At 46.4% G+C, this 26,806-nt stretch overlaps 1 protein-coding gene across 4 annotated transcripts in view; it reads left to right on the top strand.

Moving 5' to 3' along the window:
• Positions 1–26,806, top strand: part of LOC310989627 (RNA binding protein fox-1 homolog 3-like) — a gene marked incomplete at both ends in the record, with an annotated part of 119,496 nt that overhangs the window by 81,961 nt on the left and 10,729 nt on the right. For 2 of the 4 annotated variants that reach the window (XM_083976740.1, XM_083976738.1), the window contains 6 exons: positions 5,087–5,338; positions 13,647–13,790; positions 18,109–18,162; positions 21,153–21,245; positions 22,032–22,092; positions 22,184–22,237. In XM_083976740.1, the coding sequence (XP_083832866.1) occupies positions 5,120–5,338; positions 13,647–13,790; positions 18,109–18,162; positions 21,153–21,245; positions 22,032–22,092; positions 22,184–22,237 (625 nt within the window). Of the gene's footprint in view, positions 1–5,086; positions 5,343–13,646; positions 13,791–18,108; positions 18,163–21,152; positions 21,246–22,031; positions 22,093–22,183; positions 22,238–26,806 lie in introns of all 4 variants that reach the window. The other 2 variants (XM_083976739.1, XM_083976737.1) reach the window with 1 other exon arrangement.

Genomic DNA, 26,806 nt, shown 5'->3' with positions numbered 1-26,806 from the left:
CAACTGATTGCCGTGCGTTGGCCTCCGCTGAGCTGCATTACACTTTTCACTATAAACTCCTCTCGGGTTTGCGCTGTTGACGGCCCAGCGGGATTTGTCACAAGTTTTGCCACTGTCACTGACAGGCGGTCATTAAAACCAAATGAGCATTGTTGTGAAGGAGGGGGGGAACGCTCGCCGAAACGATGCTCCGGATGAGACGAGAACAATTTTCAGCTGCTGAAAAAAAAATAAAGCTTTAAGATTCACTTAAAAAATGTTATGTCATCCGTAATCTGACAAAGCAAGTTGCTTGTGTGCATTTCGCGTGGAGGAATGAGACAGCAATGCTTTATGTGAAGTCAACATTAAACTATTCATGGTGTTTGGATTGCGCAGAAACGCTGCAGAGCTCCCCGTTCATAAATCTGGTTGAATTGCTTAGTGTATAGAATTAGGACGAGTGTTTCTTACAGTAGGAGGCATGTACAGCAGCGAGGCCTTTGCTGAAAAATGATCCGAGCCTCCGTGTGATGGAGCTGAAGCCATAAAGCTGCCCACTCCATCACGGCTCCTATCGCCGAGATTGATCAGCGCGCTCCCATTTGAGTGATTTCCCTCCGGATTTGATGCAGCGCAATTAGTCGCATGCCGTATTTTGCTTTCGCGTTGCTCTTTGACCCTCCATCGCACGTATGAGTCAGTGCAGCACTCTGCCGATATGAGTTCCTCCTAACAGCTCCTGTATTTGCGCAGCCTCCATCTCCTCTTGGCCTCTCAGTGCCATCCCTCCCTGAAACGCCGCTAAAGAGGATCACGGATGGCTGGCGAGCGGCCAAGTCGTTGTACCTGCTGAGATGGAATATAGCCTTGACCATCTACAGCGGGGTTAGTCTGCTGTCTCTTCTCTGAGCACTGTATGGCGGGAGTTTCTCTCAGACTGCCAGCCTCAGCAGTGAGACGTCGTCACGAGGCCTTTCCCGACCTCTCTGGCTCCTGATGCTGACTGTAAAAACAAAAAACTGCGCTCCAAAAGTGATCTCCTTAAGTAAGGGTTTCCAATCCAATTTTACGCAAGGAGAGTGCTTAAGATTAGAGATAGTGTTTTTTATTGTGCTCTTCAGTAATAGGAGTAGAAGGGGTGAAAGGAGAGGTAGAGGGAAAGAAGGAAAGAGGAATGGAAAAGGATGAGAGATCGATAAAAGCTGCTCTCTCTGGTTGCCTTTATTCTTCGTCGTCATGTCTGTGGAGATGAGGTTTAGGCGGCTCATGGCAGCGAGCCATGTAAGGGGGGCATTAAAGTGCCGCAAAGGGACCTGTTCTTCCCCCATAAACAGGCCTGCAGGTAGAGAAACGCTCAACCAGGATCCCAATATAACACAGCAACTCGTCGGCGGCCGTAATGAACAGCAATCTCTTTCAGTTGGAATGAGATGTGCTGTGTACCTGCCTGGTTTGTCACGGAGCGCTTTTCATTAGGCGCCGGCGGATTATCTTGACGACAACGACGATGGCGGCGGCGGCGGGTCGGGGCCCCGGCGTGGTCGCACTGGGACGAGCACAACTCCCCTGATTTGCATGGGCCCTTTTTTCTTCTCCCAGTTCATTTCCAGTTGAATAACTCGTTTGTCACATACATCAGAGGAAGGCGAAGATCATACGAGAGCCAGTGTTACTTTGTGTTTCACTAATGAGGCCTGTACTCTCCGCCTCCTTGCATTTGCCTTGCTGCCCTTTGAAACACAGCAGCATGGTGCTACAACTCTTTAGTAGTTTTCTTTTCCTCCGACGCCGCGCTCTGGGCTGTTATCCTGTTTGTGTGTCACTCGGCTCCGTGTGTCCTGCCAGTGTAACGAGTCAGATTCTGACCCGAGCACGCAGGGACACTCCAAGGCAGATGACGGTTTAACAAGTTTAGTGGAACATGTCATGACTAATGCAGAGCCGAGGCATGAAGATGAAACAGAAGAGTGAACGGTGCTGTTGGTGAGGAAAGTAAACTAAAGCACGGATTTCCCTAAACTGAGGAACTGCCAGATAAATAAGGGAGGAGGAGGATGTAGCAAACAAGAAAACTAAAACCAGAAAAAAGCTCCCTCGCAACTTCCTCGGCAGAAAGAGGAAGCAGAACAAAGCGCTCGAAAGATGTCGTGAAGGAAATCTGATTTTTATTTCATGACCAGACGAGAATCCACACAGAGCGATCTCCACCTGATGATCAATGCCACAGTCCACACTCTCTCGCACAAGTGTCGCACACGCACAACAGAGCTGATTTCAAGTCTCGTCTTGGTTTGATCGTAGTAGTCCGACATCTTCCACATCTCTTTTCTGCATGTGTGACTCAACTCAGTGACCTCGACAGTTGAGGATGAGCCACGTTCTGGTCTCTAAGCGACCAAGACGCTGCTGCGTTTACCACAACATCTAAAGACGACAAGCAGCGCCATTTAATCTGCAGGCTTCCACTTCCACATCAGCAACTTGTTTTATTTTATTTTACTGTCCGACTCCACAACCGTGAGGCATCATCATCATCACAGCGTAATGTAATTGGACAAAACAGTGCGTTACAGCTGCAGTCGAGACGTGTTCAACCTTATTTTCTATTTTTGGGGGGGCTGCATTGCATCCCCTGCGCTGTTCCTCCGGACTCCTCCTGTGCTAATGCGGGCGCCTCGCTGCAAAACTAATGAGGAGTCTGAGCTGTTTGACGGCCTAAGGTGCCGCAGCATCCCGGATCCAACCAGTCAGTAGCCCAGCGATCATAATGAGGCTCCTCAAAACTGGAGTAAGGATCGGATGCTTATATGATGATGATGCTTCACCAATCATAACCTTGGTGTTATATAATCAGGCTCCTCAGCAAATCCTTAAAAACACTGATGAGGACCATGGGCGTCAGTCTCGACTGTGACTAACTGAAAAAAAAAACAAAAAAAAAATGGAGCTTTGATCTCCTCCGTGACATGACCAGTGTTTGATGTACAGTCGAACGCAGCACCTTCTTGTTTCTGAGGCTGCTGAGCTTTTTCCGTCTCCACCGGACAGTTGGAGCTACTGTACCATCGCTGCTGTTGTTGATGATGATGATGGTCGTTTGCTCGGGCCGGTTCAAAGGAGGACACGCGATCCGAACGGTAGCACTTTTCAGCTGTCATACCAGGAGGTGCATCTTTTTTTAGGTAACCAGCCCCATTCTCCTTTAAAATGGGTGCTTAGAAGTTGAAAATTGCCAACATCAAGAGCTTCCTTGAATTAGAATGCCCCGCAATGCAAGTGTGTTATATAATGCCATGACTGGAGGGAGAGGAAAAGTAGAGCACAGGGGTAGAGATTAAAAAAGTTTCTGCATAAAAAGAGAGGGAGAGGGGGGGAGGGGAGGGGAAGATGAGCATGAAAGGGAAAAGGGGGGGAGGAGGGATTGAGGGAGAGACAGAGGAGCTGGAAATGTAGCATAATGAAAAAGAGAAGGGGGGATTAGGTCAGGCAGGAGTGAGGGTCCACCGGAGCGGCCTGGAGGCCCGGCAGCGGCTGCAGGAGGCTGGTCAATCCTCCTCTTCCTCCTCCTCCTCCTCCTCCTCCTGCTCCGCTCTCAAGGCTTCGCTCTTTTTTCATTTAGATAATGGAGCATTTCCTTAATTGGCAGAGCACAGTTTATGCTGAGGTTTGTTTGCCAACACGTCAGAGTAGAATTATTTCCACTACATTTACAGCATAGTGTTGCTCAGCTCTCTCATTAAAACCACAGCCTCCTCCTGCCCAGATAGAGCTTTCTGTGGAAATCTGCAGAAGGAGGCCAAACACCACGGAAAAGAGAGAGAAAAAAAAAACGAATAAAACACATTTATCTCCTATCTCACCATCCCCAGCCAGCTTGTAAAGGAAGAGACAGAAACTTCTCTATCTGTTTACTGTTATTGTTTTTCTCCAATCATAAACCCTTACTTCTGGCTGCTATTGTGTGCCTTTTTTCCTCCGTCCTCTCTTATCGAAAGAGTTATGCGTTGGGCTCGCATGATCTGTATCTTTAAATTTGATTGAGGGTATTTGCAGGGGGTGTTATTGGATTTTGGTGTTATTGTCTCACCTTTTCCCTCTGTGTTTTTAATGTCGGGATGGATATCCACTACAGCACCACTGATCTTACTGTTCTGCTCATTAGTCTGGATTTGCAGAGCCTAGTGCTTCGCAACAATAAGACATGCACTTCTGTAGTCCAGCCATTACCCAGTTTAACAATGTGCACCAGCCAGAAAAGTCCATTATTTCTGCAGCTCATCATCTCAAGCATCCACACGAGACAAAGGGAGTGTGTGTGTGTGTGTGTGTGTGTGTGTGAAACTGCTTCACCGAAAAAACGGGCGATCTATCACTTAAGTCGGGAGCAGAGGCTAAAAAACATATGTGGTGTGGATAACACAGGAGCGCTGCGTGTTCTGGAAGCAAACAGGAAAATCTGAGTTGTATAAATCAGACAGGAGTTGGTGCCAAACTTGTTTTGGATGCAGAGAGAAAATCAAACTCTCAGTCTTTCCTGATTTACATAAAATGATATTCTTTCATAAACTCTGGTTTCATATTTGCACCTGTTTTAGAAACAAAGGAGAGGGGTTAGTGAGTGGGGGCGACGAGGACAGAGGCTGGTGTTAAAGTGTAAAGTATTAAGTGGAGCTTGGAGAGGGAGCAGCTGCTACTTTAACAGACCTGTCATTGAAATCAAAAGGCCTAATCAAAATTTTATCAATTAATTGATCTTTCCTCTTGTGCTTTGCCACAAGTGCAATTGAGATTCCCCCTGACTCTTGCCCCTCCAACAGCGAGCCATGCTCTACAACATAAACTGTGTTCATTAGCGATGATCAAGGAACTCCCTAATCTGAGCTGAGGCGTGATGTGATAGCTGCTTCCCCCTCTGACTTCTGTTGGTCTGCAGGACGACGCTCCCCAGCCGCCGTCAAAAAAAAAAAAAAAAAAAAAAAACTGCACGGGGGGGGAAACTTCTTTAAACGCTGGTTGTCCAACTCCCAACAATGTGCTGCAAGTTCAAGCTGAACTTCCACTTCTAACGCTTCTTCTCCTCCTCTTGTGTGTTTTTCTCTCTCAGGGTAACCAAGAGGCCACTAACCCCCCAGAAGCGATGGCCCAGCCGTACACCCCAGCCCAGTACCCTCCTCCCCCACAGAATGGTATCCCCGCAGAGTTTGCGGCGCCGCACCCGCTCCCGACACAGGACTACACCGGGCAGAGCCGGGTTCCCGAGCACGCCATGACCCTCTACACGCCCACACAGACGCACAGCGAGCCCGCTGGCACTGACAACAGCTCGCCCGCAATCACCGCCACCACGACCGCACCGGTCAGTGTCCTCCATCATCTGCAAACACTGTTCTCAACAGACTGTCAGCAAGTAAACTATATTAATATTACCTTTTTTTACCTTTTCTTTTGTCATTTATTGATGTAACATTGATGTCTGCAAAAAAAATTAAAGGGATAGTTCAACATTTTTGCAAATTGTGCCATAATCTCTATAGTCATAGCAGTAGGTTCGTTACCTTTATTTGTCGGTGCAAGCTATTTTAAAACGGCCAAACCGAGCCGCGAGCTGCTCAGAGCTACGCTACGGAGGCTCATGGGATTTCTTGGTCACAATCCAACAACTCCAAAATGCTCTTGTGGACAAGTTGTGACCTGCACATTCACCTCGCTATGAGATAATAACGTAACGTTACGAGACAGAGTTGTTTTCGAGGTGAATACAGAGACTGCTTGCTGAAAAACTGTCCCTGAAGGCAACGCGCATCAGAGGTTTTGCATGAATTTACCTCTAAAACAACTCTGTCTGGTAACGTTGTGTTATTATCTCATAGCGTGGTGAATGTGCAGGTCACAACTTGTCCACCAGAGCGTTTTGGAGTTGTTGGATTGTGTATTTGATGAGTTTGATGAGGGAAACCAAGAAATCCCATGAGCCTCCGTAGCGTAGCTCTGAGCAGCTCACAGCTCTGCTCCGCCGTTCTAAAAATAGCTTGCACTGACAAATAAAGGTAACGAACCTACTCTAGCATTGCCAATAATGGCAATGGGCCACTTTGCCAAAACGTTGAACTATCCCTTTGTTTTTAACATGAATGCGAATGTGCTAAATTGTGATTGTTGACATTTTTAAACATTTACAAAAAGAGTCAAATGTTGAAATGTTTTCAGTTTGCGAGAAAAGCTAAATCTTCTTCTCATCATTTGCTTTTTGTTTCCCCCTCTCCCTGATTCCCTTAATGTCAGTGAGGAAAGTTTCTAACATCACTCAGCAGTCTGCCTATTTTCTACTTTCTGCCATAACGCAAATTTATACATGATATATAACAGCACATTACTGCAGGAGATAATTTGACTGAGCATGCAAGTGTAGTCCCTCTGCTTCAGTGTAATATACATCTGAAAATTTTAATTGTCTTTCATAACTGAAAGCTGGTAGCTGCGTTATGTTTACCCTCACAGTTGCATGTGCAGATTTTGCACTTACACCAGCAGTGTTATGATGAAGCACTTCAAAGGCCCGACCCCAGACACACACACTCGTCACCGGCCAAGTCATTTGTCCTTTTCTTACTCCACTTGGCAATTTGGATGTTTTCTGCATCGCAAACACAAACATGACCTTTCTTTATATAAAAAAATAAATAAAAAAGTGAGGGTCGAGAGCCAAACAGAGCCAGAGTTATAATAGTTGCACGTTACACTTTGGTGTCACGGCGGCGCTCAGTCCTTGACGACAAAGGTGAATTTGATTGAAGATGTGCTGATGAAATGAAAAGAGCCTGAAATAACATGTGAACCTGAGCTGTTTTATTTATTTGCGTGAAGAAGATTTGACGTGCTGTCGACACGAATGATTCAGGACCTCTGACAGGTGACACACCCTCCCCCCACTGATTTGTTTCCTCTCCTTTTTTTGTCATGTTTAAAAGAGATGCACCAAAACCTGTAACTGTGAGTTGCATCCGAATATTTGAGACTTTCATCTAAAATGTAAGATTTTACCCTCTGCATTACCGTACCAGGGCCTTTTTTCTTCTTTTTTTTCACTCCTTTTCACCTCATCATAAGGACGCATATGTTTAAAGTACAGAGGGGGAAAACAAACCCCTGGCAATGCTGCTCGTTTAGCTTGGAAGTGAGTGAAATTTTAAATTATACATTATACATTTCATCCCTGTGTACTGATATGAGATTCCTTGACCTGGGATTTACCTTTCCACAAGAGGCAGATATAGATAAAAGGGGGAGGACGACTTAGCTCCAAACTTTAGAGACATGTCTAGAAAGACGGATAATGCTGGCAGAGATGAAATAATATAAGACCTTCAGACCTTCTTCGTCTCTCCCTTAGCGTGAAAACACCTGCTGGGAGAGGTCACGGCGAGGCCACAGCCCTCCTGAGAGAGATCTGGGTCACTCATAAAGAACACCGTTAATAACTCCCCATTTTCCCAGCCGCACAATTACCGCACGGCTACGAACATTTGGCGGCAGGGGGAGAGAAAAAAAAAAGTGCTTATACGGCACAAGCGCGGCAATAGAGCGGCGTGGCGTATTATCGTCGGCCCTGTAATGTAGCAATGTTTGATTTGAAGATTTGTGTGACGCTCTCCAACTGCTCCGTGGTTATGCGGCGCACTTACAGTAATGGCTGACACGCAAGCGAGTTTAAAGTGAGGAGAGACTTGGCAGGAGGTTCAGCCTCCTCCCTCCTCCCTCCTCCCTTCTCCGACGACGACACTGTACACCACTGCTTCACTCTCTCGTCTCTCCCCCACTCTCTCTCCCTCTCTCTCCATTTCGCATTTGATTTCATTTCATCTGTTCACCCGCTGTGAAGAAAGCCCAGAGACGGTGGCCGTGGAGAGATGAGAGCTCGCCTCGCCTTTCCTTCGTGCTCTTCCTCCTCCTCCTCCTCCTCCTCCTCTCGCCGCTCTGTCCCTCCGCTTTCCTCCATCTTCATTCTCTGCATCCACACTCTCCCCCACACTTCCACCCATCTTTTCTCAGGGAGGAGGACAGAGAGATGAGATTAGTGGGGTGTAAACAGAGAAGTCTAATCCTCCGGGGGCCGCTGGTGTAGTGTCGCCCACCGCTGTGTTCCCCAGCTTTAATGACAGACCCAGCCTGTTTGCTCTGGGTGCCACAGACGGGCCCGGGTGCCTTTGATTAGGGCACCCTGCAGAAACACAGATTGAGGGAGCAGATCAGCTACTCGCTGAGATTCACACACACCCCCTCCGCCTCATCTTCACCCTCCTCCCTTGGCTCAACTCTGCTGCGCTCAGCTCCTCTACCCCACGATGATGCTTTACTCTGCACATCTTCTCGACTTAAAGACTTAAAAAGAGTCAAGAGAGAGTGAAAATTCAGTGAAACGTATGGATTCTGTGCGAATTCCCTGCAGAGAACGGAGAGAGTGTGTGTTTTAATGAGGCGCGGGGACTCTCTTCACTTCTCCTCTCTGTTTCTGTCTGTGTCTACCAGTCCCCCCCACCACCACCACCACCCCCGTCTATACTGGGGAAGGTGGCGTTGTCCAGAGCCAGACCTCTGGGACCTCGCTCTGTGCCATGTTCAAACAAGCTGACTTGAAAGCGGGCGACTTGAGGAAGAGAGGCAGCCCCCAACTTTTCTCCAAATCCTTAGAGATGAGGGTAGCAGAGGGCTGCCAGGAAGCTCTGCTGGAGAAGAGAAAAAAAAAAAAACTGAGCTCGTTATCTGGCTCAGTTCAAATAGTCTGAGGTTTGGTTGAATTTCATGAGTAATCATTCTCTTTTCAGATAACAAATTAAGGCAGTGGCGTTAGGGCAGCACTCAATTCCAGATTTTTCACAGCCCGTGTCAGCGGCATGAAGACTTTCCAAAGGGTATTCTGGGGGACTGTGATAACATAGAGACACACACACACACACATACACACACACACACACTCACTCACTCACTGACGAACACACAAGGGCTCGGTGAAAACATGGGCGAACACATGCAAACATTCACAGCGTACACGGCGCACACACTGCGTTGAAGGGATTGAGACTTGACTGGTGGTGGTGTAGCTTTCAGAGGCGGTGCTGATGGCAGCAGGCAGGCCGCCATTAAAAAGGGGGCTGACGCCGTTATCTGCAAGTGGGAGGAGCCGCTGACCCCCCACCACTCTCTCCACTCCCCCTCCCCCCCCCGACACTGTAAACTCCTGTTACATTATAGATTCCTACAGTGTACAAACTCTCCTGGATAATTTCAAGGAGGCGGTTGGTGATACTGTAGTTTTTTATCCTCAGCAAAAAGAACAGCGTTGTCGACCGTCTCAACACTTTCATTAAAGAAAAATAAAGTTATGAACAGATCCGTACCGTGGATTTGGAGGATTGTTACACCTCGAATAAAGATGCGGTTTCAATTTGAAAAAGGAAAAAAAAAAAGGGTTTTAGTAGTTTCCTTAAAAAAAAAAGGGGCTGCAACTGTAGTTTTTACCAAAGACGCGGGGGGAACAGTGCATTTGCTGGGGACTGTTTTTAGCTGCGGATTAATCCACATTTGGTGCTCGAGTGAATATTTGGGGCAGCGGGATGGTGTATGTGGGACTGAGTCAAAACAAAACTACTGTGTGTGTGTGTGTGTGTTCATGGTAATGAAGCAGCATGTCACAGAGTGGCACAGAGGAATAACAGCTCCAGCACCAGGCCTTGTTAGCAGGATACAGTCATCGGTTCGTTGTTGGCTTTTGATTAATTCTGTTGAGTATAAATACATATATACAGATTTATATAGTGTGTATGTGTCTCTATATCTATAATAAAATATCAACAGACTGATCATTTAAAGATAGTGCTGTAATCACTCCGATAGCAGCCCATCAGTCACAGCTGGGAGCAGACAGACACCGAATCAAAGTTTTGTAAAAATTCAGCCCAAAAAAATGAGCCTGAATCTGAAAAAAAAAAACGTACGATCAGCGCTGCCTCTGACTAAAATCTGTGATATTCAGACCTCAGATATTTTTTCTGACACAGTTACTCATCATCTGGTGTTTTCCTCAGTCTCACAGCTCGTTCATCCAAACCTCAGAAATGCCCCGGCTGCCAATCATCATCCCACTTTTGTCTGTGTTGCAAGTTGAGCAGGACTCTTCTGTCCCCTGAGCGCCCGCCTCAACTAACTCCTACGCTTCTTCTACCGTTTGCTACTTTAAATTAATCCAGGGAAGGGTGTGGGTGTGTGGGTGTGTGGGTGTGGGGGGTGGGCGGGGGCAGCGTCTCTACAACTCCACACTCACTCCCTTCACACACACACATATACACACCCTCCGCTGTCTCAGGTGATGGAGGGGATATATTTGCAGCTTCTTTAGAAAAAGAAAACAAACAGTGGAGGAGCGGGAGAGGGAAAATAATGAATTAAAGCTCAGGCATTATAATTCTTGTGAGCGAAGACTCAGTATCCCCCTCCCACCCACCCACCCACCCCCACACCCCCCATTTAATCGGATGTAATCTACCTGCTTGGCAGCATTCCAATCAGATAGTTTCAATTATGCTCTTGTAATGCCACTCTGCGAGGAGGGGGAAAGTGCTGAGCAGAGCACTTTGCAGGCGATTTGCAAATAACAGCAAGGGAGTCTTTTAGAGAAATGACTGAGCAGGAAGCCGGAGAGTTGCCGGAGTTGACAGCTCTCTCACTCTCTGGTTTGCTGGCTTTGGCGGTGACGGTGTGTTTTGCATCCCACCTCCTCCTCCTCCTCCTCCTCCCTGTGACAGCAGCTGTCGGGACAGTAAAGTGCCACTGAAGGTGGCCTCCTATGGTAATACGGAGGTAATTATTTTCCACTGCAACACCACCATTTCACAACCAGGCAGGCAGGTTGGAGCCTCGGGAGCGGCGCAGCGGAGGCAGGCGTCCCCGGATCTCAGTGACACTCCAAGTTATTGAGTTAGTAGGATGCAGTCTGGGGTGCTCGGGGAAGTCAGCGATTCAGCATTTGTGCTCTCCGTATGTGTGTTTGCCCCCGATGTCAGCACGCCGCTGCCGGCCTGTCTCGGCGCAGAGTGAAAGTTAATCTGGATGTTTGCAAACACGCAACTGCGCCTGCCGTGATAAAAAGCCAGCCAGACAGAGCTGGAGGACAGCGGTGCTCAGTAGTCTGGCAACATACGCTAAAGGTCGATAGTGTCATGTGTGACCGATGAAACAGATTGACCCGCGGGGCTCTGGTACCTTGTCACCCTCCACGGTCCCAGCATCTGTCTGCAATGTGTCACCCCCAGGGCCCAACATGGCTACTCAGGCTATTAACCTCCAGCGCGCGAGGACACGGCAGAGTTAAGACCCCTCCGCCCGTCTCTCTCTGTCACAAATCCACTCCTTACCATCGGGCTGGCCGAGCGGCCGGCTGCCCGCCGCATTCCCCGGCTTCCCGTTGTCCTTCGCCACTTGTTAACCTCTGGTCTGGATATACCGCCAAACCCGGGGCGGGACTTAGGAAGCTGCCACCAACCTGCCCTACCTGGATGGCTGCAGGGGAGACAAAGTGGGACCTTGAATCAAACAACTGTCACTGTTAACAATGTATGTCACCGTCTCGGAATGGGCCATAAAAACCAAATAAATGACAGCCATTACAGTGGAGATTGTGATTATGATAATGAGAATAATAAAGGCGATCATCATTACGATCATGATGATAATGATAATACTGTGATGATGAATTATAATGAATAAATCCCTACCCCATTTCCTAAATGGTGGGAAATGTATCACTAAGAGAGGCCTGCAGCCGTCTGACAGCCTCCGAGCAGGGTGAGGGTTATCAGTGTGTGTGTGAGTGCGTGTGTGTGTGTCTTTGTGCGTGCGCGTGTGTGTGTCATTTGAACCATTTGTACTCCGGCAACAACCTACTCCCTTTTCACGTCTGTATCTCGGTACAAGATTGTGTCTGTGTGTGAGTGTGTGTGTGTGTGTGTGACTGCCCAGCCGGTGTATAGTGTGTTTGCCATGCTCGGAGAGCACTTCCCAGGAGACCTTGCAGTTTACATATCACGTTCAAACAGCTTTTGTGCTCAATATATATTCCACTCTCCTGTTTCTCATCCTCCCCTCCTCGTCGTGTTTCTTTATTTAGTCCCTTCCCTCAGACGGCGGCAACAAATCACAATTCATTTCTGTTCATTTTCATCATTCGTTTGCTGTCGTGGAACTGTTTTCTCGATGAGTGACCTCCCCTGGTCGGCTCACTGTCCTCTCAGAAACAAAGATGGAAGTCATGTGATGCAGTTGTAGATTCACAGGGAAGGAATAAGGCGAATGGTTCTGTGTTTGACTTTGTCTATTTGGCTATAAAATTCAAACAGGCCGTGTCTCCTGCTTTAGCTCCAGCTTTACCTGTTAATACACCAAGTTATTAGTGTTATATTAAGTCCCAAACCTGGCAACTACACTGCAACAACAAATCACATAAATCACTGCAGCCTCCTCTTGTTTGGCAAAAAATAGCTCCTGCCCATCGCTAAACCTAAAACTACAAGGTGTCATTAAAGCAATGTAATAATAACAAGGTATAATTATGCACTTGAAACAAAAATAGTTATATTCTATTTTTTCAATTGCATGTTTCCTGATTGTCCTCCCAATTTGCTTAGAGGAACTCAGCCCCCACTTTGAAAACTGATGAGGTGCGTTTTAATTAGTGAGCATTACAAGTATTGGCTTTCGAAGGCCACAGTCTTAATGCTAAGCTAGGCTAATTGCTTGTTGCAAATGTTGTGACCAGACCTTCCAGGATGATGAACTGTTCCTTTAACCAAACAGTTTTAGTGGTGTAAAACAGAAGCAGCGTTAAAAACCACAGAGATGACGTCTCGGAAAACTGTGGACAGCAGATGCATCTTGAGCCGCAGTCACAAACCGGTGCAGATAGACTTGTCCCGCTACAGAGCACGAGGCGGAGGATAAACTCTGCCGTTGACCAATGAGGTTTTTCCCACAGAAAATACATCAGAGAAAAAAGAAACTGCTTCAAAAACAAGGTCCATCTAAACAGACAAGCCAGCAGCACCCTCGGTGAAATCCATCACGGGTGTCACGCAGAGAAACAAGTGAATTTGTCATGGACATCAGACACGTCATTTATATAGAAATGTCAGCATAGCATTCTCATAATGACGGAAACAACAACGCTGAGGGCTTTGGGCCTCGCTCTCTGATGCCTGTGTGCAAACGTCACCAATAATGTGTCTTTAGTCTAGACATGTCAGGGCTCCGTGGGATCTATATCCACGCCTTTTTGTCAGCGCCTTCAATCTTCCCTGTTGCTCAAGAGCTAAGTGCAAGAGATTAATAAGTGGATTTGTAATGCACAACCTCAGGTTTGACACTATAAGTCATCGGCTGTTTATCGCTTTGGCTTTCTCACCAGATTGAAAAATGGCAGACGCTGAGTAAGTTAGTCAGCCAGGCCTCCCAACCCCACCCTGCACCCTGCCACCCTCCTATTTCCCCCCCCCCCCCCCTCTCCCTTCCACATCCCTCCCTCCCTCCTCCCCCATACTTCAGGACCGGGAGGTACAGTATACTGTAGCAGCTAATGAGCAGCTTGTGTCTTTTCTCTGTTTGTTTCCCTCTGGCAGACAGATGATGTGACGCAAACAGAGGGCTCTCAGCAGCTCCAGCTCCAGCACTCAGACTCTTCAGAGAAGCAGCAGCCCAAGAGGTTACATGTCTCCAACATTCCCTTCCGCTTCCGGGACCCTGACCTAAGGCAAATGTTTGGGGTGAGTATTATTACACCTTTGAGGAAAAATGCCCCTCGGTCCTCGGTTAAGATGACACCACAGCTGCCAAGTGAATGCACAAAGAAGTCAGACAGGGTTGCAAAACACCTGAGACGACGGCCTCCTCCTCCGCTAAATTATTATTAGACTTTATGACCTTTTTTTTTTTTTTTCGGGCTTATAAACCCGAGCAGCAGGGGGCCAAGTCACACAGCACAGGCCCCCCCACATATTTAATGAGTGCGACCGACCAGTGCTTAAGTTGTCACCTGGTAACTAACTACATTGTCAGGAGAAAGAAAAGTTTTTTTTTTACAAGTCAGGGAAAGTGGAGAAAAACAGCCCAGTCAGTCACAATCAGGTGCTGATGTGCGAGAAAAGGCTGAGTGCTGCAGGCCAGACGCCGGCCGGCCCGGCTCAGGTTGGTGGAGATGTGCAACCCAGCACAGTCACGACTTCACTGCTCCCCCCCTGCCCCGTCGAGACTTCCACTTTTAAACATGTGGCTGTGACCCCCAAATATCAACATCAGTAATTCTACCTGAGCTCCAAGAAGATTTTGTAAAAAGTCAAACAACAGGAATGGTGGATAAAAATAGAAAGAAAAGTTAAGTTCTTCTTCTTTAGCAGCTTTTACGCTTTAAATAAGTTGATTGTTTTTCTTGATTTCCTATTTCGAGGTCACACAACAACACACACACAGGACAAAACCAGTCATATCACATACCGGCAAACCAAAAGGTCCTCAACAGGAATTCTCTCCTCCTCTCTCTGTGTCTTGCCCAATTAATGAGGCGATGAATATTTCAACAGCTCAACCCTCGTGTCTCACAAAAGCCTCGATAAGAATTGAACCAAACATCCCCAAATTCAATAACGATAATGGATCTGAATGGAGACGATGGCCAAAAATGTACTTTAAATGTTACGCGCTAATTGGACCATTAGAACCCAGAGGCGTTAATTCTGATCGTTATGAAGAAGACAACATCCAGCTGATGATATTAATTACAGCCCTGGCTGTGGCTTTATAAATCGTGGACAACATGGCTGCTCCCTCCCTCTCTCACTCTCTCTTTCTCTCTCTGATTGTTGGCTTTATTGTTCCCAGCTCTGGTGCAGGTCGTGTGGAATCCAAATCGCCTCAGTAATTAGCTCGGAGGCTTTGTGTGCCTGGCCCGGCGCATGCAGATATACGATACAAAATTGATCGCAGCCCACCCAAGTCCCCCTCAATCAACCTCCTCACCCACATGTTGCCCATTCCTTCCCCGTTACAAGCTCCCCCCTCCTCTTCACTCCTTGGTGGTTGGCATAGTAGAGGATTGTGGGATTGATTGTCCCGGGTAGTCGCTTGGCAAGGAGATAGCTGGTCTGCTCCACCCTCTGACATGGCCTCCACAATGGGCCTTTGTGTGATCAGTGTGTGGAAAGCTTCATCCCTCTAGCTCTAATGGCTTCTGGAGCGCCACCGGCTCAATACGCCATTACTGTTACGCATGAGTGAAATCCACAGACACGACGCCGGCCGTGCGGGCGGGAAGAAGAAGAAGACAGAGAGTGGAGGTGCTGCAACGAGCACGGCCCCCTAGAGGAGGCTAAGCCCCGCCAGGAGCTCCCACAGAGGTTCAAACAGTAGTAGAAGGCTGCATTAGGACGCAGCCCCTAAAAAACAAGAGGGGAGGGCCCGAGACTCACCCCGCATGCCACCATGTCACGGGTGTGGACAAACCTGTGAGCCTTTAACGAGGCGCCAAATGAAGGGCTCATTAGGACGACCACAGCGGACCTTAATCAGTAATTAGAAACTGTGATCTCTGAACGCAGGCAGGCGAGTGTGTGTGTGTGTGTGTGTGTGTGTGTGGGGGGGGGGATGAAAACACTGCGAGTGCTGGCGAGCTCCATGCTGCGCTACTTGAGGGTGCCCTCGTTTATGCGACTGGGTTCTGTAGCGGCGGCGGCGCTTCTCTCAGTGCATGTAAAAGGGCTCTCGCAGCATTTCCCAGGGCAATCAGGACCTCTGCCCTCCCTCCCCCCTTCCCCCTCCCTCCCTCCCCCATCCTACTGTCACACTCACTGCTGTGCCTGAACATGCTCCACACTGGCACGCTACTGTTTGAATACACGGGGCTGCTGCAGTGTAATTATAGGTTTCTTAAGAGCTTAAAGATATTCAGGCTAATCAAAGGTGGAGGCTCAGTGGCCTTGATCTTGTTTGTTGCTTCTGCAGAGGGAGGCTTAAGGCACAGGAAATACTCTGTATCATAATTCCTCCCCTCTCTTTTTTTAAAGAAAACAAGGCTGCAAGTCCACACCAGTAAAATTATTAAATTCAAGTTATTACTTTACATTTTATTGACTTTTTTTTGTATTCATGTTGTTTTGTTTTAGATTTTTTTTTTTTTAAACGCAGCTTCTCCATTGGTTTCTGCGTAACAACCACACTCCTGAAACCTGCCTGACTTGTGTAATCCAATTTCTGTTTCTCCGTAATGTGTTCTAAGTGCAGAATGATGTGGAAAAGTCTCCACTGCATTTCCTCTAATAACAGTAATGTAACGGAAGATGTGAGGAAATAGGAAACCAATGGAAACCAATGGACACCTGAAATGAAAAGAAAGATTTGAATGCCTCAATACAGCAGCAACCCGGCTGTAGTATTAAAAAAATATGAATGGGATTAAACATGTAAAACTGTTGTACGGGTTTGAACCTCTTGTGATTTTTTATCTTTATATTGATACAGTTGTTGTTCCAGTCTCAGGATGCATAGATCCGACTGCAGCCTCTTTAATGATGTCAGTTTCTCCCTTGTCTTCCCTCTTGAGACTCCTCCCATTGAAGCTATTGTTTATCGGTGCTGCTGATGCAGCTGTTTCTGTATGTGTGTGTGTGTGTGTGTGGGTGTGAGTGAGTGGGTGGGTGGGGATAGGAGTGCATGAGATCACTGGTGAGCAGCGAGCAGTCCCCAGCGCCATGTGGAAATCCACAAAGACGACTTCCTCTGAAACTAATTAATCGACGCCACAAACCCATTACGCTCGGTTAAAACAATTAGCATCTGCACATTGCATGGGGGAAGCATTGTCATCTCAGGCGAGAAAGGGGCATCACGCTGGGATATAAATGCCTGTGTGTGTGTGTGGGTGTGTGTGTGAGTGTGTGATCGAGCCAGTGCTTCCCATTCAAATCAGTGAGGCTGAGCGCCATATGAGGCAGATGTGTGGATGGGAATCTATGGAAGAGGCATATAGGGGAGGGGGAGATGGGGGTGGTGCACCCTGCTGAAACAGAGGAGGATTAAATTACTAATTCCTTTTTTTTTTTTTCGTTCCATTGTGAACTTGGTGTGGTCTTGGTCACAGCATTACCCTTTCAAGTGGGAGTGGACATATGTTTTTCGTTAACCCATAAACCCTCAGCTCCTCGAGCCCACTCAGTCCAACCAGATAATAGCCAGCTCCTCCTAACCCCTATTAGTGGCGATCCATCTATTCCCATTGAGCGTCGACCACATGGAAGGCCCATTTCTTCCCTGTTGTGCCGGAATGAAGGCGACGCGGACCGCTTGACGGGGTAATTACTTTTAATGAAATAATACGGCCATTGTAGACAGCAATTAAAAGTCGCTCTCGCTCCACTCATTAGAGGAACTTACAGTTTACTTTCATTCCTCTGTTTTCTAATGATCCAAAGGCAGGCCTGTTAAATCGAAAGGCTAGAGCATGTTAACCCCCGGGGACCGGCCCTTAGGTCCTGTTGACTGTGAGAGCACACAAACAAAGAGAGAAGGAGAGAATTAACAATAGAAGAGACACAAGATAGGCGTATAAAAGGATAGAAAGGTACAGTCAGACTTGATCCTCCAAACTTATCCACCTGAAGTGGCGAGATTTTTCCCCAGGTTGCCATGGAACCAACATCTCCATACAACATCAAACTATCGACTGACGCGTCGTCTTTTTCTTTTTGTTTTAAAACAAGCAAACGGCCAACATCAAAAAAGCTGATATGCAATCAAAGATCTCAATATCGTTTATAGATTCTCTGATCTAATTTCTCATGGTGTTGGTAGAAATACACAAAGGCATTAAGGCAGCGGCCATGAGTTCTCTTTTTATAGCACGCCAGCGAGCTTCGAGAAGTGTTTGCCGAGCTAACAAATGCAAATTGACCACCATTTCCTCACAAAAGTAACATTTCCATATTGTCTTAATGGTTTTTCTTTCTCCAGTTGTCCTTCTCATGAATTCACAGCCAATGAGGCTTTCTAACTCCGTCTCTGCCCCGCTCTTCTCTTTCTCTTTTCTCTCTGCAGCAATTTGGAAAGATTTTAGATGTGGAGATTATCTTTAATGAGCGAGGATCCAAGGTAAGTGAACTAGAACGCCAGCTGCTTCATTACCATGTACTTCTTCTGTTTCCTAATGATGGCATTAGTGTAGTGTGTACATTGGCTGAGAGTAGTGGTCTCTAAGCCTGGTCCTGGAGAGCTGCATCCACCGTGCTTCTCTTTCTCCGTCTCCCTCCCTCCCCATTGTTTTTGTTGTTGCAGCTCTAACCCAAGTTGTGAATCATTAGCCCTGTCAATCAATTCATTATTGAGCTGTTTCACAATTCACTTAATCCACAAGCAGGCTGCAGGTCCTCCAGCTTATGGAATTGAAACCACTTATTCAGGCACCTGGTCGTCTTTGAAGCCAGTGTGTTGATTAAAACGATTCTACATTATTCAGGTTTTTCTTCTTTTTTTTTTTTTGTTTGTTTTGGTTTAAATATGAAATAATTCAGGACAATAATAATGTCCTCTGGGATGTTTTGAAAATAAATGTAGTTTGGTTGAGAGAAATCTGGAGGCTAATACTACTGTTAGCTTATATTTCAAGCTTTGGACCAACAGGACATCATCTGCTTTCTAAATGGAAGTTTTTACACATTTATTGAAGGCTCATTTCCAAGCTAATTTACTTAATGGTTTTAAAGGAGCCAATAAAAGGATGAGGCTTATTCTCATCATTTCCCTGTTGCCAACAAAACCTGCAACTGTCAGTGTGTTAGTCCATCTCTCCTGACTTTTTGACCTCCCTGCTCGCTCCTCCATCGGTGGCTCTCAGCCCCAAAACCCATTGTTTTTTTTTAACTGAAGCTATGAATCTTTACAACTGGGTCACATATATACAGATCTCTGTTTATATATATTTATATTTTAAAAAGCCCAAGTGTTTTCCTAAAATAGCCGGTCACTGTCTAAATAGTGCTGCGGTTGGGGACTATTGTCTGCAGTGGATTAATCCACATTTGGTGCTCTCGTGAGTAATTCCAGCAGCAGGACGGTGTGTGTGTGGGCCCGAGTTAAAATAAACTACAGCATGTGTGTGTGTGTTCATGATAATGAAGGAAAACATCACCCGGTGCAACAGTGTGGCTCACTGATGTGTTTTTAATAGTTTTTGGACAACAATGGAGCTCTGTGGCGGAGAAGTGAGATATATCAGGCTTTGGCTTTACACACATGGAGAAAGATACAGAAAATCAAACATGCTTTAGTATATAATTAAAATACAATTAAAATCGACAGCATATTTTTGGCACATCTTTGATCTCAAGGCTAATTCAAACTCCCTAAACCAAGAATACCCAACAAGCCAGCTGAGAAATAGCCGCGGCGCCGTCGCTGCTGCTGCTGCTGCTGCTGCTGTATCAGTCTCCGAACCACCTACCATGGACAGGTGAAGCCGGCGGAGGTGTGAACAGCCGAGTGCTACTCATCCAGCTGTTCATTTAATAGAGTGTACTAAGCTCCACAGCTTTCCATTCATAAAGGTAGACAGGCTTCCTGGCTGGGTGTTGAGGCATGAATACTATTGATTCCCATTCATACCTGGGAGTAGCCGGGGCCGGTACACAGGCATGCAGGGAGCCCTGCAACCAGGCGACACTGCTGCACTCGGCCCCCTCTGCCAGACAAGATTGAGCACCGGATAAACCTGCCTCCTCCGCCGTAACAAGCATTTATTGTTTGTGCCCTACAAAGCCATTACCCATGATGCCTCTCTCTCCCTATCCCTCTCTCTCGCACCCTGTGTGCTATATAATGAACCTACCAGGCCATTAATAAACAATCTATTTCCTATGAAGCTTTGGCAATTTGCATTCAATATGTTTGTCTCCTTTGAAAAATGGTGGCTCCACTCTCCCCTCTTGTAAGCTAATTATTTGTGCATGATAAAAAAAAAAGATAGACGGGGTAACCACAGTCGGGTGAATGTCCAAAGGATTAATTTTGCCCTCAATTCCTTTTTTGAATTTATTTCTTTATCTTTCTTTCCCCAAGGACAGGTCCCGTGTTATTTATGCTAGGAATAGCAGCCCGGAGATCCTGTGTATGCATACAAGATCACACCGCTCGCCATCTCTCACATGTATTACATCCTCAAGCAATTATCAGGCAGCGCCGGCCATACTCCCTCTTCCCCCTGCCCATACCTCTATATATAAGTATATATAGAAACCAAAGGAATGGGACTTGTTTGGCCAGCATATCTTAATGCTTCTGCTATAGAGCTCAGGTCCAGTATCCCAGTCCACATAACTCAAGGAAGTGACAAACCCCCCAGGGGAGCGAGGGAGACAGAGAGTTTGGTTGGGGGGATGGAAATGAGAGGTTGGGTATATTTTGGTCAGGGCTTTAAAGTCAATATCCTCGCTCTTCTCTATCACAGATGATGGTATTTGCAGTGACACCAATCACTTTTTTTTTCTTTTTGCATCAGTGAGCCAGTGTAATTTTGCCTCCATAAAAATGTCCTACTTATTAGTGCAGTGAATTAGAAATAGTCAGAGATCAAGTTAACAGCTCTCTTCGGAGAATTCCTCTTCATTCCTTCTTCCCCCCGTTGCCCACGTCTTCAAAGGGAGCCGGGGCCGTTTGAGCGTCCGCTGCCGCTGAAGTTGTGTAGATAATTATACGACTATTATGGCAGCTAACACAGTGTTTTGCATCTGCTGCTTCCCTGACATTCACCCATGGCACCAGCGCTGTGCTGTTTAATTGGGTAAAGCAGGCAGGTTTGTTGGTGTTGTTGTGTGAGGTCATGTCACCGTTATCCTCTCCTCCTCGGATCTCTCTGTTTGCTGTTTCCTGACGCCTCACTAACTGCCTCTAATTAATCTGGCTGCTTACAACTCGACTCTGCTGCTCACCTACTCGTGTCTTCTCACCTCTTTCCCTTCTCTCCTCCCTTCCCCTTTCTTTCTCCTCTCTCTGTGTGTGTGAATTTGTGTGGGTGTGTGTGTGCGTGTCCAACCTTTTCCCCCCTCCTCCTCCTTCCTCTCTACCGGTGGCTAACGTGGCGCTCTCAGGGCTTTGGGTTTGTAACTTTTGAAACAAGCACAGATGCTGATCGTGCACGGGAGAAACTAAACGGTACAATCGTAGAGGGACGCAAAATTGAGGTGCTTTCATTTTTCCCTATTTCCCATCTTTTTCTACTTCCTGCCTGCTGCCTCCTGAACTTACAAACAAACCCATGCATTAGCATGTGGCTGCTATGTGTGTGTGTGGATTTCTGCATCCCTGAGCGTATGTGTGTGTGTCTGGATGCATGCATGCATAATGGTGCGTATAACTTGTTCTCAGTAGAATGCAGGATCCGTATATGTCAACCTGGACACGCCAGTTGTCCATCATCACCTGACAATGGAGAATGAATGCATGCTATCATCTTCTGGGTTCCTGTCAAACCCGAGAAGACCTGCATTCCCCCGTCACCATCGTTTAGTGCTGCCTGCTCTAATTCTGCTCATGTTTACGATGAGCCGAGCTCCCACTCAGTCATTCTCATCAGGTCAATAGAAGAAAATCAAAGCACTGTCTGTGTTTTTCTTTTGGAATCCATTTGTTTATCCAACCAATTACTGGTTTTGTAGGATGTTTTTTTATTTTTTTTATTCATACCTGTGGGTAATTGGTGCATGCTTTTCCCCCTCTTCCCAGTAATTTGATAATGTGAAAGAAAATTGAAACTATGAATAAATTCATGAACAGTTGAACCAAACGCAATTGCACCAAAGTGCTAAAAACATTTACATAATCATTTATTTATTTACCCGTTACTTTATGAATTTGTCTTTGTGTCATCTTGGTTTGCCTGCCTGTTTTTTTGGACCCACCCTTGATATCTGGATAGCGAATGTGAAGGTCTGTAATCACCGGCTGTGTGTTTTTGTTGCTTTGAACAGGTGAACAATGCAACAGCACGAGTGATGACAAACAAAAAAGTGGCCAATCCTTACACGAATGGTAAGTGCTTAACATGAAAGATTGGGAACCAAAATGACTCAAATTTCCAATTAAGTTCTGTTTGTCAGTGAAGTTTGTGTTTGTTCACCAGGCTGGAAGCTGAATCCAGTGGTCGGAGCTGTCTATGGTCCTGAACTGTACGCCGGTAAGAGACCTGAGTGTTTTTCTCTCTCTCTTACCTTCCACCACATGCACTGCAGTGTACATGAGGCCACTATCAGCCGCAGGCCAAACCCAATCTGACCCCTGAATTTCTACAATCGGGGTTCATCCTGAACCTACTGAACATGAAATTCCCCTTCAAATCAAAGTGAATCTGAGAGCGGGGCCCAGATAAGCAGTGGATGATCCAAGCCTCTGTGAGTGGCTGAAGGAGCCTGAGCCATTGTTTGCACGGTGTGCAACTGTAAAGCTGAAAAAAATGATTTCAAGAGCAAGCGCCCCTGCAACTGTTATCAGATTGTGGAGGCTGCTGCTGTGGATGGATTTGCCAAGTGCGCCAGATTGACTTTTACAGAGCAAACCGAATAAGGGAGATTGAGTGAGCGATATTGTTGGCACCTACCCTGTCGAAGGCCGCTATTCCTTCTGGTCTCAGTAATGGAGGAATGAGATGAGCTCAGTGGGGTTTTCCCTATCTCTCTGTGCCTCGACATGCCAGCTTTATTGCTGTATGTTATATGAACCCTTTGCATTTTAATGAGGGGGAAATGGTACTATTTCATTTGGAAGAAGTGCTGAGCACATCGCGCCACTTTAACGGCTTTCCTTTCTGCTCATTAGACTAAAATCTGTTCATTCCCCGGACAGCTTTACGGCGAACCTCTAAATAACTGTCCATGACAGAAAGCAGTCATCTATCATTTTTATTTCATCCCCAACCCCTCACCCCCTCCATGCCTCCTCCCCAGCCTCCCACCTACCTCCCCCTCCTCTTCCTCCTCCTCCCCCCACCATTCCCTTGGTTTTGACATCTTCCCTTGATAATTATACACACATACACACACAAACATACACACTAACACATGCCTTTGTAGATCTGAGCACATATGCAAATATATAATGTATGGTGGTGCAGGAGCAGGTAGAATTTTCACTACATTAAAAATCTGGACATTAAGTCTAACTCACATTAACTACCACTTCATTGACCTATACACACACACACACACACACACACACGCGGTCCCCTGTCCTGTTTCTACACCCAGACCAAAGCATTCCAGCATACAGAAATAGATAACCTATGTAGAACATAGACACTAATACATGTCGCCTCTTTCATGTGCACTTTCTCCATATTATACTCACACTCACACACACACATACGCACACACACACACACGCATACACATACACACACTTCCCAAATCATCTCATAAATCAGAGGGAGTGTGGTCCACCACTCCAGGCAGGGGAAGCAGGAGGGGCTGGGTGATTTATTGGCTGCTAATTTTTCAAGTCGTCTTGACATGGCGCTGGAGTTTGCCAAGCCTAAACGACAACATATGCTTGCCAGCTGGGAAGATGGGAAACATAAATAAGAGATACATTTTTGAAACAAAACCGCCCTAATGAGCAGCGAACGGTCGTTCCAACGATTTTAAAAAAAGAAAAAGAAAAAGAGAAGACGTAATAACACTGACCATGCTCTTTGTCTGTGATGTTCTTCCCTTCGCTAAGAAAAAAAAAAAAAAAAGAATTAGGTTCCAGGAAAATCATCATAGCTACAGTTAATATACTTTTGGTGGGAGTAAAATGGGATATAAAGGCGATTAATCACTGTTTATCAGTCCTCATTTCTGTGCGGGAGATCAGTAAAATTGGGAGCCATAAATCCTGGCTCAGTGACAGCACACTTCGTCTCCATTCGTCCTGGCGCTACAGGTTTATTGTCCTCAAAACCCATTCAGGAGAATGACGGATGAGAGCCTCACGCCGGCTCCCCACTCTTAACTTCTTCCAGGGGCAGATTGGCTCCTCCTACTGATGGAGGAGGAGGAGGAGGAAGAGGAGGAGGAAGGGGGGGCAGGGCAGGGAGTAGTTAGTGAGGTACAGGCAGGCAGCGCCAACCTCCGGGTCCATGTCCTCTGATGGCGTCTAACACTCAAACCTCCCCCGGAGCCCTGCTGTTTGAGGAGGGTGTGGGGTGTCTTGGTTCAGGAAAGAGGAGCGAGGTGATTGGGTTCCCAGTCAAATGGAGGGATTGGCAATAAAACATGGCAGTGGCACAAATCATGGTGTATGTGGTGGTAGCTGATGGGCGTCCAGTATCTGTGCTCCACTTGGTCCAGAATCTGTTCCCCACTGCCTCATTCATACTTCCATTCACTTCCATACAGCTGCATGCAAAAGTTTGGGCACCACTGGTCAAAATTTGGTCAAAAGTGGAAGATGAAATGATCTCCAAAAGGCATGATGTTACAGAGTGGACATCCCCTTTACATTTTAAACAATGTAAATATATATATATTAATTTTCGTCTTTTACATTTACAAAATGACAGAAAAGGAAAAGGTTTTTGCACTCTGCATAGTCTTAGTAGCCCCCCCATTTGGAAACTAGTAAATAGTAAATATCTTGTCTGATACCTTGGTCAAAGTTATCTGAGAGCTCATGTCTCCTGGGTTTCCCATTATTTTGCAGGCTGTTGCTTTGTTTCCCCTTTTCACTCTAAAATTGTAAAAAAAAAAAAAAAAATAAATAAAATGATACAATGATATTGCTTAAAATATTGCAGTGTTTCATGTTTAACTTTATGCTTTTTGGAGATCATTTCATCTTCCACTTGCTTAACTGTTGACATTATTGGATATTTTTGACCAGGGATGCCCAAACTTTTGCATGATGCCACTGTAGGTCTGTCTGTTGTTAACCTAACAGCTACTTATCAGTCTTTTTTATATATATTATCAAAAATATATTAAATATATATTCTAGTTTATAAGAAAAACATCTGTAATCAACACATTTTACATTGTTGAGCTCATTTTAGAACAACTGGCCAACTTTTTTTGACTGGCTCCTTGCGTTTGGATGCTTTCAGCACCATGGACAGCTGCCACTTTAGAAAACACCCCTCATACAGCCACAGTCCCTCCAGGCGAACAGGGAGAGACTCTCCTCTGCAGCCTAATTCCAGAGGAGACAGGAGTTTAGCAGCTTTTTCACTCAGCAGTTCATAATTTTTTTTTTTTAATTCTGCTTCTAAAGGTAGAGTTTTGTTGAGGACTCGTGGAAAGCTACCAGCTGTGTAAATGACAGAAAAGAAAGGCTAATTGCCATCTTAATATATGTGGACAGATCCTCTCATTGTTGGAGTGTACGTTAAGGGGATAATTAAGCTCCAGACTCTTGATTAGATTAAGCTGTTTTTGGTCCCCAGTGCGTGGATTAAGTGCTCATTGCCCGATGTATTTGAGCAGGACGTATTAGAGAGATCAACCTTGTGGAAAATCAGATCTTTCTTTATGGGAGCCGGTTATGACCCTATCATTGGCACAGAGCTGGATTACCTCAGGTCCAACTGGCTCTGCAGGTATTGAGCTTCCCTCAAGTTGACACATATGACATATGAGGTGCCGCGTGACCCCGCCGCCCTCCAGCACATAACTCATATTTTCTCCAGCCCCCCCTCCCGGAAAAAGGTGTTTGACTTTGGTGGCTAGACCAGGTTTGTGCTCTCATACACCGTGGCTGTTGTTGCTTTTCACGGGCTTACCAAGGTGTGACAGTGCCTTTGATTTATGGGTTATTATTGAAGCAGTGTAGCCTATCGCCAACTCATTATGAGTTTACATTCACATACATCAGTGCATGCATATTGCATACAAATTCACAAAAAAAAGAAAGAGAGAAAGAAGCGATTGGACTCTCTGGGGCCCAGAAATAGTAGTGATTTGTTAAGTGGAGGGGGGGGAAACACACACACACATACACACACCTCGGAAACTATCAAAGAGGATTGTTTTTGCCCTTTAGCAACTACGCTCAGATGTCCACTGCTCCAAAAAAAGAGACTAATTTAAATGTCAAGGTCAGCATTATAAATCACTTGGGGGAAAGGGGGCACCCTACGAGTCCAGGCAGTCTATTGGTACGTTGGCAGCAAACAAAGTGCCCTGCACCTTAGTGGGTGTGTGGAGAGGAGGGGGGTGGAGGGGTGGAGGGGGTGTGTAGGCGTTACCTGGCCAAATGAGACGCAGAGTTTGAATATGTGTGTGGACCCACTAATGGAGCGTGATGTTAATGGCAGAAGACATTAAACCTGGCTCTCTGTGTTTTTAAAAGCACTACTAATCTGTCTCCCTGTCAGCTTTATTGAGGCAGCGGGGCTTTGGGTGTGCATCGTTCATTAGGGTGCTCACTGGTTTAGGTCCGCATGCAGGGGGCGAACGCTGCACCGGGCCGCGGCTAAACACCAGACCATGACTCCCCAGGCAGAGACGCACTCGCCACTGAATATATGATGTATATAAGAGCGTCCATGGATCTTCATTGCAGCGTAGTTTATCTGCGACTGCGAGGGACTGCCTGCTGTCTCCTTTGTGACAGTGGGTTCATCCGGAGCACAGTGGATACATGTTATTAACCCGTGTTACTCACCCCAACTGAACTGCCCCCACCGCCACCACCACCACCACCTTTTACGAACAATAGCGGCAGACAGGAGCTCCACGGCTCTCCCGTCACAGAGCGATCTCTGATTGGAGAA

The sequence above is a fragment of the Trachurus trachurus genome (genome assembly GCF_905171665.1).
Source record: "Trachurus trachurus genome assembly, chromosome: 8".
NCBI lineage: Eukaryota > Metazoa > Chordata > Actinopteri > Carangiformes > Carangidae > Trachurus > Trachurus trachurus.
Note: the sequence above shows the minus strand (reverse complement) of the source record. Positions and strands in the feature narration are given on the sequence as shown.